This window comes from Pterocles gutturalis, unplaced genomic scaffold (genome assembly GCF_000699245.1).
Source record: "Pterocles gutturalis isolate BGI_N339 unplaced genomic scaffold, ASM69924v1 scaffold23030, whole genome shotgun sequence".
Lineage (NCBI taxonomy): Eukaryota > Metazoa > Chordata > Aves > Pterocliformes > Pteroclidae > Pterocles > Pterocles gutturalis.
The window spans coordinates 1-16,650 of record NW_010143969.1 but is presented as its reverse complement, the minus strand read 5'-3'; the positions used below and the strand labels follow the sequence as shown (position 1 = coordinate 16,650).

Here is a 16,650-nt window from a genome sequence, read left to right as displayed (position 1 = left end):
GTGTATGTCTAAGCTGTGCACCAGGTTGCTAACCATTTCCCCTTGGATTACAGGGGCTTCATTCTGCTTCCCATCCCTGTCTCCCCTCTCAGGAGGCTAGCTACCCAGAGAACAACTGGTCCTACTATTAAAGACTGAGGCTGAGAAGGCATTAAGTACCCCAGCCTTTTTCCTCATCTTTTGTCACTATGTTTTCTCCTACATCCAATAAAGGACGGAGATTCTCCTTAGTCCTCCTAAATGGGTGGGTAAAATGTATCAGCTGCATCAAGCAGCCTGTTTCAATTAAGCAGTTTATAGTGTGTTTCATTCTCAAAATCAAAGCCATTAAAGTAAAACTAATCGGTTTTGGACATCTGTAGAAAAACCAAAGAAGCTTATGAGCAAGATTAACATGGGAGGAAGAGATCTCATATCTCACTTCTTCCTCTTCTCAAGGGAAAACACTTATTTTCCAGCTTCCAAGAACTCCTTAAAACAGCATTCTCAGCTGAAGATTAAACTTAATATGGGCTAGCTTCTGACAGTGTTAACAGCAACAAGGACTTCAGGCCCAGGTACCACACCTCCCCAGTCAGTGTCATATGCACGAGCCTAGAGTCATGCTGCTCTTACTCTGCTTTACTGATCACTTATTTATGCAGAAAAATTAAAGGTTTCCATAAGCTGCTTATGAGGGAAATCACATGAAACCACCCCATACAATAGTATCCAGAGAGGGAGAGACTATCCACATCACCTCCTCCAGTTTTGGGAAGCCAGTTCCAGAAACACTTTTGAAACAGGAAGTGCAAAAATGAGTGCAGTAAGTTAAGTGTGAATCTGCAAATAGTTCCACAAAGACTGAAATCTCACTGAAAGCATACTTCTTAATTATCCAGGATATTGTGTAGCTTTGTTACACTACAGAATGACAGAATAAGAGCATCTTATTTTGTTCCTACAGAAGGTTTTTTACAGCCCAGACAAAAAGTTCTAGATTTGCTTTCACAAACTCAGTTCCTAAATCACACATGTTGTAAAGTTTCTCACCTCACTGACGCTTGGCGGCCATTTAAATCCAGCCACTGTTCCAGTCATCACTCTCTTCACTGTACTTGACTCTGGAATTGTGAGGTCCTGAGGAGACAGAAGGAGGATCAGAAAGAGCTTACAAGCTGGCTCAGTGACTGGCCACAGCACGTTGATCATGAGCACACATACAGAGTTCTGAAAAGCACTACAAATGCCTTCCATTTCACGCTTTTCCATGACGAGTTCATATTTAAACACACAGCGTATTAACAACACAGATGAGGTGAAGAAAACGTGAACTGCCAACAAAGGAATTCAACCACAGTTATGGCTTCTGGTGAATCCATTTTTCATACACAAGAGGAATCACTGTACTTGTGTAGTCATGCAATGAGCAGAGAAGCAAATGAACACCATTTGATGATCCCGCATCTTCCCCTGATAAATGCAAATGGGTGAAGAACAACAGCACAATCAGGGGTCTGAACTCTTCTAATCCACTGTCATAAAAAAGTAGCCTACCTGTTAACAGGAGAAACTTTAAAGCATGATGCTGACAGACATATCTGCTCAAGTTTGCAGAATCCATCAAACAGAAATGGATATGTGGACTGCCCCATTAATTTGACAGGCCTTGATTTGTAATGTCACGGTAATATTTAATGAATCAGGTTTTTTACTGTTGAGCAGATTAAAATTTATCTTTCTTATTTCCCTAAGATATATAGGTTTAAAATAGGTCTTTATGCTATAGGTCATAGACATATGCTGTAGACATATAGGTCTTTATGCTATATGAAGACAACATGAAGGACTTCTGCATAGTATGTGTTATCTTCCTGAAATGAGGGTTCAGGAATGGAATCACATTATCTTCCCTCCAAAATTACTTTCTTAAAATGCACAATAGACCTTAGTGTCCACGCAGAACCACAAGAGAAGAGCACTGTTTGCATAAAGAGCAAGACTCCTGGAGGTAACCCAGACTGATGCAACTGTTAGCAGGGACAATTTAGCCATCAGCCTCCAACCTTAAAGTGTCATTTCAGTCTAAGGAGAGCCTTGCACTCTAAAATCCTCTCCTTAGAGACCACACTCCTGTTTCAACTGGTAAAGTGTGGATTAAACCTCCTCTGATACCTATGAAGTTATGTTGGTCCTTTGAAAATATTAATGTAAGCTTGAAAAAGAGTATTTGAATGATCATGTATGCCTACAGAGCATTTCTAGATAGAGCACACCTCAGCAACAACTTGATCTTTTAATTTTGTGCATCCTTATTACTTGGAAAGCCAGAATTTGGACTGTGATGGAGCAAAAACTCCCAAATCCCAACGCGGCAGTAATTCAGGACAATGACACAAGTGTTTTCTGTGCTAGGGCTAAGAATTTTGGGAAATTATGAGAAACAGGTAAGACGACAGCAAGATTTCAAAATTATTTCACAGGCTGAAAAATAGTACTAAGGTAGTATTGTTATATTTTCATGGCAATTTCTTTAATTGTCAGTACACTACTTTCCAGAAGCTATAAGACTACTTCCCTCCATTAGCCTGCTTATTTTCATGGTCTGTGGCCAGACATTTATCACATACCTGGCCACTTCTTTGTGATAAGTCATATAAAACTCTTCCACCTGTAATTTACCAGTGAATTTCTACTACCACAATTCACTCACTCAAAGTGCTCTGATACTGTGAGGTAGCTAATACAGCAAAACCTAAGCACGCAGTGTGTCAGCACAATCAGAATTCTCCCAGCCATCAGTTTTGATCAATTTTGGAATAAATCTATCTCAAAGACACAAAAGCATCTTGCAAGTGGGGAAAAAAAGGCCCTGTGGGTTATTGTAACAGAAATATGTGAAGGTACAACATGCTCATAGCCAGACACTTTGAAAGGTGAAAGTATGCTGCTGGTAAAGTGTTTCCATCAGTCAAGTCACAAGTCCTGTAATGATTAGTAAGAATTCACAAATATGCATCCATTCCTCTCCTCCCCCAGCTACCCCCAAAAGGATAAACTGATGGGACCTGATTTAACAGAAGCTGGCTCTAAAAAAAAAAAAAAAAAGCCAGTTTTTCCTTCATATGCAATATCTGAGATGACCAGCTTCATTTTACTACATCAAGAGAGTTTGCTGTTCAACCAGTGAAGGTCAATCCATTCATAATTCTGGAGATCAAAGACTACCATCTTGACTTGCATCCAGAAGTGCACTGAAAGCAAAGATTGTGAAGCACAGCATAATGTAATCCCTTTGAAGCACAGATGAGCAAGCAGGCTGCTGCATGGTGTATCAGCTGTCTCCCAGTGGTCTTCAGGCGCAGTCTCCGACAGAGCACGTGCATTGTAATAATCCACTGAAATCATTATCCATTTGGAAAAGGAAGATCTGGACCACAACAGTGAGTTCTACAATAAATAAAAAGGCTGGAACTCTAGATGAGGGTAGACAAAAGTATTGGTGGGTATTGTTGCTGACACAACATTCAGAAATAACAGGGAAGTAATGGGGATAAAATAATAATGCTCCAAGGCTGGACCTTTATAATGGAGGATGGAAGTATATCCTATAGCTTCTGATGGATTCCCCAGGCTAGAAGAGTTTCTTCTTTAAGCCCTAGCCCTTAGGAATACCCCACCCTCTGCAAGTACTGAGGGTGAAGTGACTACTAATGACTTAATCACACAAAGTAGATGAGACGGGAGAAGTCAGGAATCAGATGAAGAGGACATCTCTTCACTAACTGAACTTGATGGATGGCAAGATGGAAGGTGGAATCTCACGATACAGCTCTCAAAGCCCTCTCAAACATATAAATAGAGCCACTCAAAATAACTAACTAGTAAAAATTACAGGAAGAATCAACAATATGCTTGCCAAAGGTATCAGGCAGACAAATGGTCTAGAAGCAGTAACATGGAACAGCTTAAAAAACCTGATACTGAACTGACTTTTCCTGCTGGCCTTTTAGTCAAGGTGCCAGTCAGCCCTAGAGTCCATCAGCAAAGTCCAAAGGGCACTGGCGGACATGCACAACACAAACCTTCTCATCCTTGGGTGGACGCCCCCGCTTTCGGGGGCTCTGCTCCTGGGCTCTTTTCAAAGGTGATTTTGATCCTCTCTCTGACGATACAGAAGAGACCCTCTTTTTTCCTTCCCCTGTGCCCTTCTTCAGCTTCCCTTCAGACAAACTGGCTTTACGCTTCTCTTCACCAGCAGATTGCTTGCCTCTTTCTTCACTGGAATTACGTCGATTCTTCTCTTCATTGGAGTTATGGGAAGACGCCTGAGAGATTACAGAATAGAAGAGGGTAAGGAAAGAAGAGAAGAGCTGGAATGATTTTCATGCAAAACCAAGGATGCGAAGGACTCTGTGCTGACTACTATTAAGCAAAACAACAGGACAGTAACTTGAAAACTAGATATTTGTTAGCCCTTCGAAGCCGGTGAGTGAAGTTCCTGGTTAGCTCTCCTGCAAAAACATATCAGTTCAAGCAAGCAACAGAACAGGCCACTTGAAGACTTGCTGGGAGTGCGTGCACATATATGCACTTCCAATATACTCAAGACAAGATTAGTAAATATCAAATTCTAGACCAAGGCTTAAAACTGATTTATCAAATCATCATAAGCAGATCAGTTAGCCTCTTCAGTTTCTCCACCAGTTTAACAACACTTTTTTCCTACCAAACAAGACTGAATGGGGAGGAAGACAGGATAGGAAAGAAAAAAAACCAAACCACCAAGTAATGAAAACAAATCCTTCCCCAACTTGCCAGAGGCAACACATAAAAATACATCTCACCATCATTCATGACAAGGCTTGTTTTAGTGACACAGTAAAAAAGAGCCCACTCACCTGGTCCTTGACTTTGGTTTTTCTAAGAAACTCCTCTACAGCATCCACAGCTTGCTGGAAGCGCTTCCCCTTGTTAATCTTTATCATTTCCTCTTTGTGAGGGTGATAAGGCTTCAGCTGCTCCACTTTGATCCAAGCACTAGAAACCAAAAAAAAAAAAAAAGTTAGTTATATTCTCCAAACAGCAACTCTCACAACCATCTCACTTTGAGAAACACAGATACACTTCTTTTCTCCAGACCAACACATAATAGCAGCCCAAAGTCACTTGCTCCCTACAACCTGAAGGGCTGTGATTTTTGCACTCACCAAGAACTTCCTTCTGACACTTTTACTTGGTTTCTCAAGTTTTATACCCTCTTATGACAGCACTGCTCTGCTCTAAGCGTTACTCATATTCTCTATCAGAAAGACAGCTTTTGGATGTAATCATAGGCACTTGTTTAGAACAAAGGCAGTCTAGTGACTGCTCTTGTATCACCAGGAGGAACACCCACAATCACATGCCTCCACCGAAGGCTGCAAATAATCTGAATCTGCTTGAGAAGTTGCTGAAAGCAAAGGCCATGTAACAATTCTAAGCCATCAATCCCTTGCTCAAACGCACTATGCACACACAAGTGTCTGCAAAAACCAGTAAAAAAACCAAAATTACGTATTTCACAATAGAGCCAACCGCAAATAAAATAAAGTTAGCATATTTGATGTACCTTGATACTCTATATGAAAACAACATTTTCACTTTTGAGGAAAAATAACCATTTTCTTCACTGTTAATATTTTAAGATAAAGTGGTACAGTAGTAAAGTATTAACCTGACTGCAGTCCTTTGAGGAAACTCAACTGACTTCCCTGTTTCCACTGTTGCTAAATAGGACTTCTTGACATTTACCAAACGGTTAAGTGGTCAAGTACAGGGTGACAACTCCGCGTTTCTTCAGTTTGACAAGCTCTTCTACCACTTCTTCAGCTTAGGGGAATTCCTTTGCTTTCAACAGTCCTTGTGGCCCTCACAGAGATTAGACCACGTTCCTCTCTCCCCAGATTCAAGCCCAGGCTTATCAGCCACACTGTTACAAAGCTATTTCCATTCTACTGAAAACAGACCTGGATGAGTTTTAGAAAAGCTTTTCCTACGCTAGGATGGCCAGCAGCGCTTCTTAGCATACAGCAGGCCAGCACACAGTAAAAACCAGTCAAACCAAACTTCTCTCGTCCCAAAACACCTCTATGTTACAAATATTGACTAGCCACGATTACAGGTTTTATATATTCTCCAGTGCGGTCTAGCAGGTGAAGTGGTTTAATTGCTGCCTTTTCAGACACTGTAAACATCATGTCACCTCATAAAGGTGAAAATAATAACAACAACGATAATACTAATGCTTTGCTGGATCTTGCTTGTCCTTTCTTCGCGAAGTAGAAAAGCCCAATAAACTCTTTAAAATTTTATGGAGATCTTTGTCTTCACTGGCACTAGCCACTGTTTGCAGTCAGGAATCAGCTTGCTTAAGGTAGACTGAAACTTTTTGGGTTGCATTTGGAGAGAGGAGGCCTCCTGCTAGAACTGACTGCAAAAATGCATCCTTTCCACACTGCCAGTATAGCCTACACCACGATTCCACCATAGCCTGGAAGGCGAACCCAGTACTCGTTCACATGCAAAGCTGAATCCTTTTGCTTAGTTTACATCATCTTCCTAATAACCGACTTAACAGAATATAACAAGTCAAATCATGACTTTCACACTAGAGCCCACCATCCAGCAGCTATTCAGAGAATCCCTCCTAGCTGCCCAGACATTTACAATTCTCTTATACTGTAAAACTCTTCTGTATGGCACTCAGTGTCAATGCATCCCTAGGTGCTAGAGAACATCAGCTCATGAGAAGCACTTCCATTATATATAAAAAGGAAACAAAATTTTCAAGTCTATTATAATAAATCACATTAAATGTTATTGACAGAGTTGAATTTTTAAATAAAAATAACTTATTTTCTATCAAGGCATTCTCTTAGGATTCTGCACATTCTATCCCTCCTCACTGCACGTGTTCATTAGCTTCTTTCCACATTACTTTTCCTTTGGTATGGAGACAGTCTGAAGCACAAAGGTTTCCGGCTCCTGGCTTCAAAGGTACACCTTGGCACTTGCGATCCTGCAGGACAAAGAGCTAGATATCTGAGACAAACTAATAAGTGAAAAAGTCTTAGATGTTGCCTCAGGGTCAAAAATAAGAAAAAACAACGATCTTTTCCTTTCGAGTTTATCCTTTGTGTGTCATGTACCTGGACAACCTTCTATAAGATACGACGATGTCTTTTGACATCAGATATTCATAAAACATTTGTGTGCAATGTTTTAAACACTTGAAAACAAAAGCCCTTTCCACCAAACAAAATAGTTCATGTTTATAGATAAGATCTCTCTCTGTTAAGCAATAACCTCAAAGCCAATGAAGGCAAGTATTCAAGAAGTCTCTAGGACACAACATATAAAAGGAGCTACTCCTTCTCTCCTGACTCAGCAATGAATTAATGCCCTAGAAAAGCATCAGTGACATTACTGAAGATGTCATATTTAAGATGAAATTGCATTCATACTGCTGCACAGAGTCAGCTGGAATCTGTAAAGAATGGGCTAAATGGAAAGTGAAAAGATGTAAACAAGATACATTAGTAATGGGTTTCTCTGTTCATTTCTCCATATCCTTCCTCATCCCCTCCAAAAAATATCGCATTTATAAAAGCACTACTCATGTAAAATCCTTGTTACATTCATGAACAATAATCAAAAATCAGAATGCTTGTAAAGCAAGGTCAAGTATGAATGTGACCTGGAGATGCACGGAAAACAATGTCTCAAAAGAGATGCAACAAGACATAGCAGATTCAAATCCACAAACTAACTTAGCACAGGAAAGGAGACCTTAAAACCCTTGACTTTCTAGACACTCTCTGCCAGTCTAAAGATATCAAATTCCTAACGATAAACTGGAGAAATTAAAGTGGAGGAATATCCACAAGTACTCACTTTTTGAAAGCCTTACAGTCAAGAGACGGAAAACAGTGGCACTGTATCTCCAAATTTCTATTACTTATTACAGCCTGGGAAATATTTCATAAAGTTTTACAGCGTAGCAGTTTAGATGCCCATACTAAATGCTAACGCAATCAATGCTGAAAGTCAAAAGAAAATTGCTTGGTTATTTACGAGCCCAGTGTGTGAGCACACAACAGAGAAATCAAGATGGGTTTCCTGCTGTTAAAAGGGAAAGCCCAGATCTTCATCAGTAAAACAACTCAAACGGCTGGACTCTGGAATTCAATACATAAGCTTCTTAATGGAAAAATAATACAAAAATGACCACACTAAATTAGAATAAACGTCCATGCAGCTAAAAGGAGGGGATAATTAGCAAAAGAAAACAAGCAGCAGGGCAATGGTGAAAGAAATTCTAAGTATTAGATTTTTCAAATCTGTGCAACAAATTTTTTTTTTTTTGTTTTGCAGAGTACTTATGCATCCAAAGATATCAGTAAGAGGTGGAAAAGTTTTGATTATAGTGATTTTCAGCTATGGCACTCTGCCCACAGAGATGTCTAACAGCATTCCAGCTGGCTCTGCTGTACAACAGTCTGGCTACAGAAACACAGAGCTCTGCATGGGATAATCTGCCTAAGAGAGAAACACCAGCAATGGAAGCTAACCCCCTCTGTCTGCTTAGCCCATACCCTCCAGCTCCTCAGACTGCCAAAGGGTACCACCTCCAACACCTGGCAAACTTTAAGCAAGTGTTTTCTGATGTCAGAACCTGAAAGAACATTTTAGAAAAACTACATTCGTAAATTTCTCTCTCCTTGAAAACCAGTGAGAGAGCAGTGGCAGAAGAAGAGGGCAGGTATCCCAACAGGATACGGACAGGAAGGCAAAGTTCTGTGCTAAAATCACTGCAGACTATTATCTTGGATTGCAAGCTTCCTCCAATTTTTCCTGAATATATCAAGTCAGGAAGTGCCCCTTAACCCCACCACATTTAGCAAGACTCTTTAGTTTTGTACTGATGCTTCAAAAAGGTGCTATGAGTAAGAATGGACTGCTCCAACTTTCTATTAAGACTTTGATATACAAGTCTGACAAACCATTTGGCTACTAAAAAATATCTAAGGGGGGAAGAGGGTGGGATGGGAAGTGAATGCATGTGTTTGTACACACATCTCTGATGACTGCATGACTCTCCCTAGTATCTCTAAGAAACATAGCAAAATTCTACAATTCTATTATATCTTCAAAGCAATGATTTATTTTTAGTTTTGACAATGTCATAAACAATTCCCACGCAAGCCATGAAATGCAGGAACATTTTGAACTGGATGAAGCACACCAAGAAAGTCCTGTAGGCTATGGGCCTGCCAGTCACGGTTTTAAGGCTACCCCAAGGCCACCCGGCAACTAACCGCCACGCAGCCTCTTGCTCTCCCCTCCGGTGGGATGGGGAGGAAAATTGTGATAACAAAGGGTAAAAACCTCATGGGTCGAGACAAGATCAGGGAGGGATCACTCACCACTTATGGTCATGGGTAAGAGACAGACTTGACTTGGGGAAAACACAAAAAAAATTTAATATGTTAACAATCAAAAACAGAGTAACATAATGTGAAAGAGATTTACTTCTTAGAAAGGCCCCTCTCCCCCACCCCTCCATTCTTCCTGGGCCCAAAGGCTTTGTTCCCAATTTCTCTACCTTCTCCCCCCTGGCAGCACAGGGGGCAGGGAATGGGGGTTGCAGTCAGTCCATGTTGTCTCTGCCACTCCTTCCTGCCCAGGGGAGGGCTCCTCACAGTCTTCCCTGCCCCAGTGTGGGGTCCCTCTCACGTGAGAGTCTTTCACAAACTATTCCAATGCGGCGAGTCCTTTCCATGGGCTGCAGTTCTCCACTGACTGCTCTGGTGTGGATCCCTTCCATGGAGTCATGGCCTCCTCTGGGCGCAGCCACCTCCTCCAGTGCGGGGTCCTCTATGGGCTATAGGATGGTGTCTGCTCCACCATTAAATCTCCATGAATTATCACACTCCATGGACTGCGTGGGCAGGCACAGCCACCTCTTCCAGCATGCAGTCTTCCATGGGCTGCAGGGGACTCTCTGCTCCAGCACCTCCTCCTGCTACTTTCTCTTCACTGACTTTCGTGTCTGCATAGTTGTCTCTCATGTCCTGTTCCTCTCTCCACCACAGGTTCTTTTGCTGGCTCCTGAGAAACTCCTGGCCCTTGGGCAGGGGCTGTGCTGGGTCAGCTGTGTGGAAGCCTGGGCCACAGTAGCAGACTGGGCTGCAGAGGAGGCTGGGCAGGCAGCTAGAGGACCAACCAGGCCAGGCCCTGCCCGGGGCCGCACGGCCCCTCCATGCGCTGTGCCCTCTCTTCAGTATGTCATTCACAGAGCTGCTGATGGGCTCAGCCTTGGCCAGAGCTGGGTTCGACTTGGAGCTGGGGGAACTTTCAGAAGCTTCTTACAGGAGCCATCATGGTACCCCCTCCCCTGCTACCAAAAAACCCACCACACAAAACCACAACATGGCTCTAACTATTAAGAGCAACGAACGCACACATATAGCAGTGTGCAAGTTCTTACATCCCAGTACTTGACTACTGGAATGATCTACAAAGATTTCCTAGGACAAGACTATAGCTTAGGAAACAAAAGGGGATCTTAAAAGCTATCTGAAAAGCACAGTTAGAAACACAGACAAGAGGGGAAAGTTCCACTTCTGTTTAGAAAGACTAAACTAAAATTGTTGTTTATAATCCCATAATTGGATGTTGTTACCTGCTTGCCAGGCCTATGGGGAACCAAGCATCAGCTCTTCTCAATTTCAGATGAAGAATCCTTTTAATGTGACTTACTCTGAGAAGAGATAGTCAGAAAAAGAACGCCTAGGCAGACTAGAAAAATCTCCCATCGGTTTAGAGAAAAAGTTAATAAGAGACATTAATGAGTATGTGCATCACAATTAAGGCAATCACTTAGAATAGGACATGGATATTATATTACTACCATGAACATCAAGGTAGCTTCCACTGTGGTAAAGCACAGGTGTACTTCACAGTTTAAACAAATAAGCAAATTCTTCTTCCATGGGTAGAGAATCCTTTTCTTCCAGAAAACCTATTAGTTTGAAAGTGACATAAACAACTAACTCCACCAACACAATAAGCATAAGGAGCATAGAGTTCAGTAGCAACTTTATCAAAAGACAGGTCTTAGAGCACAGTCTGAATGCACTCCTGCTCTGTCTTTTATGTCTTTGGCCAAAACAACTTACAGCCTTCCAGTTAATGCATTTCCTTGGTCACTGCAGCATTGCACTGGGCCGGTAAGTATTAGTATTCAATTCACGGGTAAAGAAAAACACATTTTCTTCTGTGCTGTATCCTAAGCTATTCAGGATTTCACAAACAACCAAAACCTATCAATACACTACACCAAAACCACTACACTATACCAATACCACTTCCAAACTCATCTGTATGTTTTTATTCACCCATCCACTCCACTCAGATGCACGCACAACAGTTCTTACTTCTAAGCAGCTTTCTCCTCAATCTTTGGTATGGCAAACTGGAGCCACATAAGTCAGGAGGAAACCATTTTTACCTAGCCTGAAACTGTGGCATTTCTGGCCACAGCAGTCACCAGGGAAACCTCAGAAGAAAATAAGACTATCAAGTCTGAGATTGTGACAGTGACAAACCAGCTGGCAAACTGGCTGGCAACCACCCTCTGAAGTTTGAGAGACATTCTACCCAGCAACTAGCATCACTCTCCCCTTACACACACTGGGCAATAGGCAAATGGTTTACATCCAGATTCTCACCTGTTAAACCTTGACAGAGTAAGGCAACAACAAAAGAGCTGTAAAAATGGATCAGTGGCAATGTCACCTTACAAACTTGAAAATGGCATAAAGAGCAAAGGGCTAGAAAACAGAAGCAACATGCACCAGAATATTAGTATGAGTCAGTGTACCCATCACACCACAGACTACAGTCAGTGATGGAGCTCTGCATCCTATTTATTCATCATGCTGTTCATGATGTAGGCTAGTGACATTTTGTCAGTTACATATTTCCACTGTTCATATACACCTAGAAAAAAGTATTTGGGAAACACATTAGTTTACTTGTACCAAATAAGTCAAGGGATTTTTGCTTCATGCTCACATTGTAAGTGAAATCCTTTACATTTTTCGTGATATGGTTTGTTGGTTACACTCAAAGATAAGGATTTTCTCAAGCAGCACACTGGTTAGAACAGCACAGTTCTAACCAGCACACTCTTTTAAAGTTCCAAGTCAGGACAGAACAGGCACACAAGCTTCTCTCTCTTCTATCAGTACTATTTTAAAAGAAAAACAAAGGGGACAGTATTTATTTCTATTTAATTTCAGGTAGAGTATGGCAGTCAAAGCAAGCAAATTTCTAAATCATCATTACCTAGCAGGGAATTATTAAATTTCACAAGCTGGAGACTGGGGGGGAGGGGAAGACATGACAACAACCACACTACCTTGGTGTGCCAGACAACTGGATTTTCCCTAGCCAGAGCTCTAGAACCGTGTAATAAAATTACTTTGCAGCTCTGAACTCTTCATTTGCAATCAGGCTTCTTATCTCAGCTGCTGTACCCCAGACATATGAACACTCTTTCAAACTGGTCTTAATACAAAACATCTCTATATTTGATTAAATAACATGAATAAAAGAATCAAGAACAAATAATCAGGATACAAATAGTTGATCTCCTCAATTTTGAAAGCTTGATTAGCTCAAATAACCATGTTTAACAACAACACCAGCACCAAAAAAACCCTCTGCCCTCAAACCAACCTTCACCTGCCTTATATTACTAGAAATCCCACAAACCTTCCTATCAGTATGCAGCATTCACTTCTACTCCATCAAGTTTAGACCCCAGTTCTTAATGGCAAATGATTTTTATATATTGAGCAAAAATAATTTAGCAGTCCAAAATAATTTCCTTAAGAAACATCCATTAAATGGTCTCAGGTCTTGTTACCTTTTTTCCAAAAGGTAAAGGGTTTTCTAGTCTTCTGCGGATTTTTGTCATTTTCTCCCTTATTGCATGACTTAACGCAAAATAGCAGAAAATGAAGGGAAAAACTGAAAAATTTGCAAAATAATTTTCAGTTTCATGAAATCCCCAAGTTCTCAGGTTTTGGGGTTTTTTTTCCAGTTCATAAGTACCTAAGTCTAAGACAACTATGATTTTGTACACATGTTTGGAATCAATAAATTCTGCCCTGCAAAACGGTAGTCTAACACAGTTTTGGCTTTCCTATAGTGTTAAGTCTTCCCAAGGCACAGCAAGAACGTTTTCAGTCACCAGGTATGACAGTATATTCTTTTACAAATGGCAACCACACGGCTTTTATTTGCCTGGCAGGAAAAAAAATGAATACTCTTAGCTATACCTTTCTCAGACACAGTTACATGCTATAATCTAACCCAGTCACGTCACACCTACTCCCCTAAAAATAGCAAGCTACCAAGAACCTTCCTTCACAGCAGCAACTAAAATCCTAACATGACTGAGTACGCAAGTCTTTACTGTCTTCATAAACCCACAAGAGTGGCTATAGCACGCAGTAATAGTTCAATCTTTCTGCATGTAGATCACAGACAATCCTTTGTTACTGTGTTAGTAAATATTTCTTCCACGAAAGACCCATATTATATGGCACAGTATTTTCACCCGATGAAAACAAGCAGGTACGTACTGATCTTCTGTTCCAAAAAACTTCACAAAGAAGCACTTCTTTCCACGAGGTTTCTTCAGATCTTTAGGTGGATTAACAATCTGAAGGCGATTAAAAGTGGCAGTTAAAAAGCACATAATGAAAATTTATACTCTGTGATTTTACTGTCATGTGTTACAGCTATGGTAGATATTATTTTTTAAAATCTGACTAGGAAGAGAACTTGAAACTGTTTTAAGTCTTTCAAGTGAATATGTAACTCATGTATTTCCTTAGATATGGGTATGCTGTGAGCAGAGTGAAAAAGTACCCAAATTCCCATTCTTAGTGAGGTTTTCTTCTCCCTATCCCAAATAGATTAGCTAGAAATCCTTTTCAAAATTTAGAAAGCTAAATTAAAGTTTGTTCCACTTAGTTAACTTTTTAAATTTACACTTAAAGCTTTGCCTTTACTCCCAGAACACATTGCTTATAAAGTTTAACATATTAGTAAAGAGAAAACCATCACACAGGTGACACCTGAAAGACTGCAGGGGAGCCTGGACCTAACTTGATCCAGTAACGGAACTTTTATGGTTGTCAGCCACATTGACAACATTTTTGCCTGCCACATGCATGCTGTTATCTCAGCACGTTTAGTCCTCATACCTACACCAAAAAATAAAGCCCAAGTTCTTTCAGAGAAGTAAAAACAATAAAAATCGCACATATAAAATTTAATTATTTAAAAAATATTTTTCACCTTTCATCAGAAAAAAACCAACCAAACCAGAAGAGAAAGTTTAACTACTCCCTACTCCCAGAATTATTATCCAAAAAACGTAGCTCTAAAACAGTAACTTAAGAAGCCATACTCTTTATTTCTATGATTTAACACAGTGCACTTAACCAATTCACCACAAGAGGAAAGGAACCTGTCTTGCAGAAAGTGACAGGGATTAAATAACTAAATCTGGGAAACACAATCAGTTCCAGAGCTGGATGAACTGCTCTCTGTTGCTTTTCATTCCATCTGAACTAACAGCTGTTAGTAACAGGTTGAACTTCTCAAATAAAGCCCTAAACTGGTTCACAGTTTAGATTTGTGGGGTATGTATTAAAAAAAAACAAAAACACAAACAAAAAATTAAACAATAATGGAAAGACTTTCAGGCAAAGCTTTCTCTGTGCAGAAGGAAAAAGCAAAACCAAACAAAAACTAAGAAAGCAACAATAATTTAAAAAAACCCACAACAACCAAACCTCACCTTTCCTGGCCATGGAGGATATCGGCCCAGCTTCCCCCTAGAGAAAAACCAAAAGTGTTAGACACTAGAACCAGAGAAATAACAACTACCCCACATCTACCTTTTTGCATCACAAATTTTTCAAATCAAAAGAGTTACAATTTACTCCCAAAACCTACCGTGAAAGGCAAGACATGCAGTTGACACACAAGTATTACACTGTTAGATACCTGCACCTAAACTAAGCCTCTAAACAGTCTGCATGAACTCGCTGGACTATCAGAATTTAAGTGAACAGAACCGCAGCAGCATAGATACTGCCTGGAAGATACAGTGCTATAGTGCTTATTTCTCTTCTAAGAGCTGATCTTCCCTTACAAGGAAGTGAAAAAAGTCTTGATGCAACTAATCAAACCAAAGTTCAGGTTGGTAACTTATATCCATCTGGATAGAAAAACCTAGTGAGCAGAGCAGCTGCTGATTTCCATCTCAGAGAGCTGAGACTCTTAGAAGTTCTCACAGGAAAGCATTAATGGCAGGATCCCCTGAACAGGTGTTCCATTATCACTCTCTTCAGGTACTCGTCACCACAGTAAAACATGCTAAAGATATAAAAGAGCCATAAGAAAGGCAAAAAAGTTTATTTCCTATGCTTGCAAATGTTTCCATTATGAAACTACAAAACACTACTCTTCCTTCACAGAGGACGAAGAGACATTAGTCTTAGCTCAGCACAGCAGCTTTATCCTTATCTTACCCTTGTTACTGACTCGGGCTGCAGTACTCTCACAAAACCTTATCAGTCATTGTCTTGCAAGAGACTGGCAAAGAACCTGTGGAGCCTGCCAACTCCTGAACCAAAAAAATTTCAGCAAGTGGCACTGCAGCCCCTTCTGAGATGGCAATGCTACAGAGATGATTTGGTAACGATGGTCAGGCAGGAACACTGTCAAGAGCTGCAACTGTGAGCAAGTCTCACATTCAATGCTTCTATTCTTGTGCTGCACAAGACATTCATCAAAGCCTTTCACATGTTTCTGTCTTATTGTTCCAGTTCTGCGATGGCTCTAGGGATAGGACCTGTCTAAGTTGTTATGTATGAAACTAAAGCAGGATAATCTGCATTCCAACACCAAGAGCAGTGCACTCCCCAAAACCTCATTTGACAAAATATTTGCTAAAAGAAACCAATCTTTACTTACTTTGCTATATAAATTAGACAACTTCACAGCATTGTCAATTTTTCAGATGAGAAACTGCAGTTGTCACAGCCTGGAGCACGCGCTTCTTTTTATCTGGGATATAAATATAAATGCATGCACTTGCTGTTGCGGATTAGCTATTTCTTGCAAGCCCTAGCAGGACACCCTAGCCTAGCAAGCACAGTAGAGCCTATGCACTTAAAAAATCAGAGCTTACAGGACTCAGTGGAATCCCCTCAGTTCTGCAGATCAGGAAATACAAAATCACGGCTCTCTGACAGTCTGAGGTTAAAGCTGGAGTGACAAGGGGAAACTGCTTGTAAGCTTCAACAGGGAGATCCTAACCTGCAAAAAACCACTGTTTTCCCAGATTGTTGCATTGCTTCATTAAAGCACTGCCAAGAAATGGTCTCGTTGCTCTCCCTAAGCACCCGCTACCTTATTTATGTCCTTTTCTCCTCCCCTGAGGAGACCGCATTTCCAGACGAGCCCCACAACGATCGCCCCTCTGTCCCGCTCCCCTCACCCCCTCCATCTTACACAGGCTCTTTCATGCGCCGCCTCCCT

The 16,650-nt window shown here is 40.8% G+C and overlaps 1 protein-coding gene across 1 annotated transcript; it reads right to left on the bottom strand.

Annotated features, from left to right (window-relative positions):
- Positions 1–338: 338 nt before the first annotated feature.
- GLYR1 (glyoxylate reductase 1 homolog (Arabidopsis)) lies at positions 339–14,939 on the bottom strand (the record flags this gene model as incomplete). Its single annotated transcript, XM_010084964.1, has 6 exons — positions 339–356; positions 1,033–1,119; positions 4,065–4,307; positions 4,881–5,019; positions 13,677–13,756; positions 14,903–14,939. Coding segments are annotated over 6 exons (604 nt in total), but the record flags the coding sequence as incomplete, so codon positions are not given.
- Between the last annotated feature and the right edge of the window lie 1,711 nt (positions 14,940–16,650).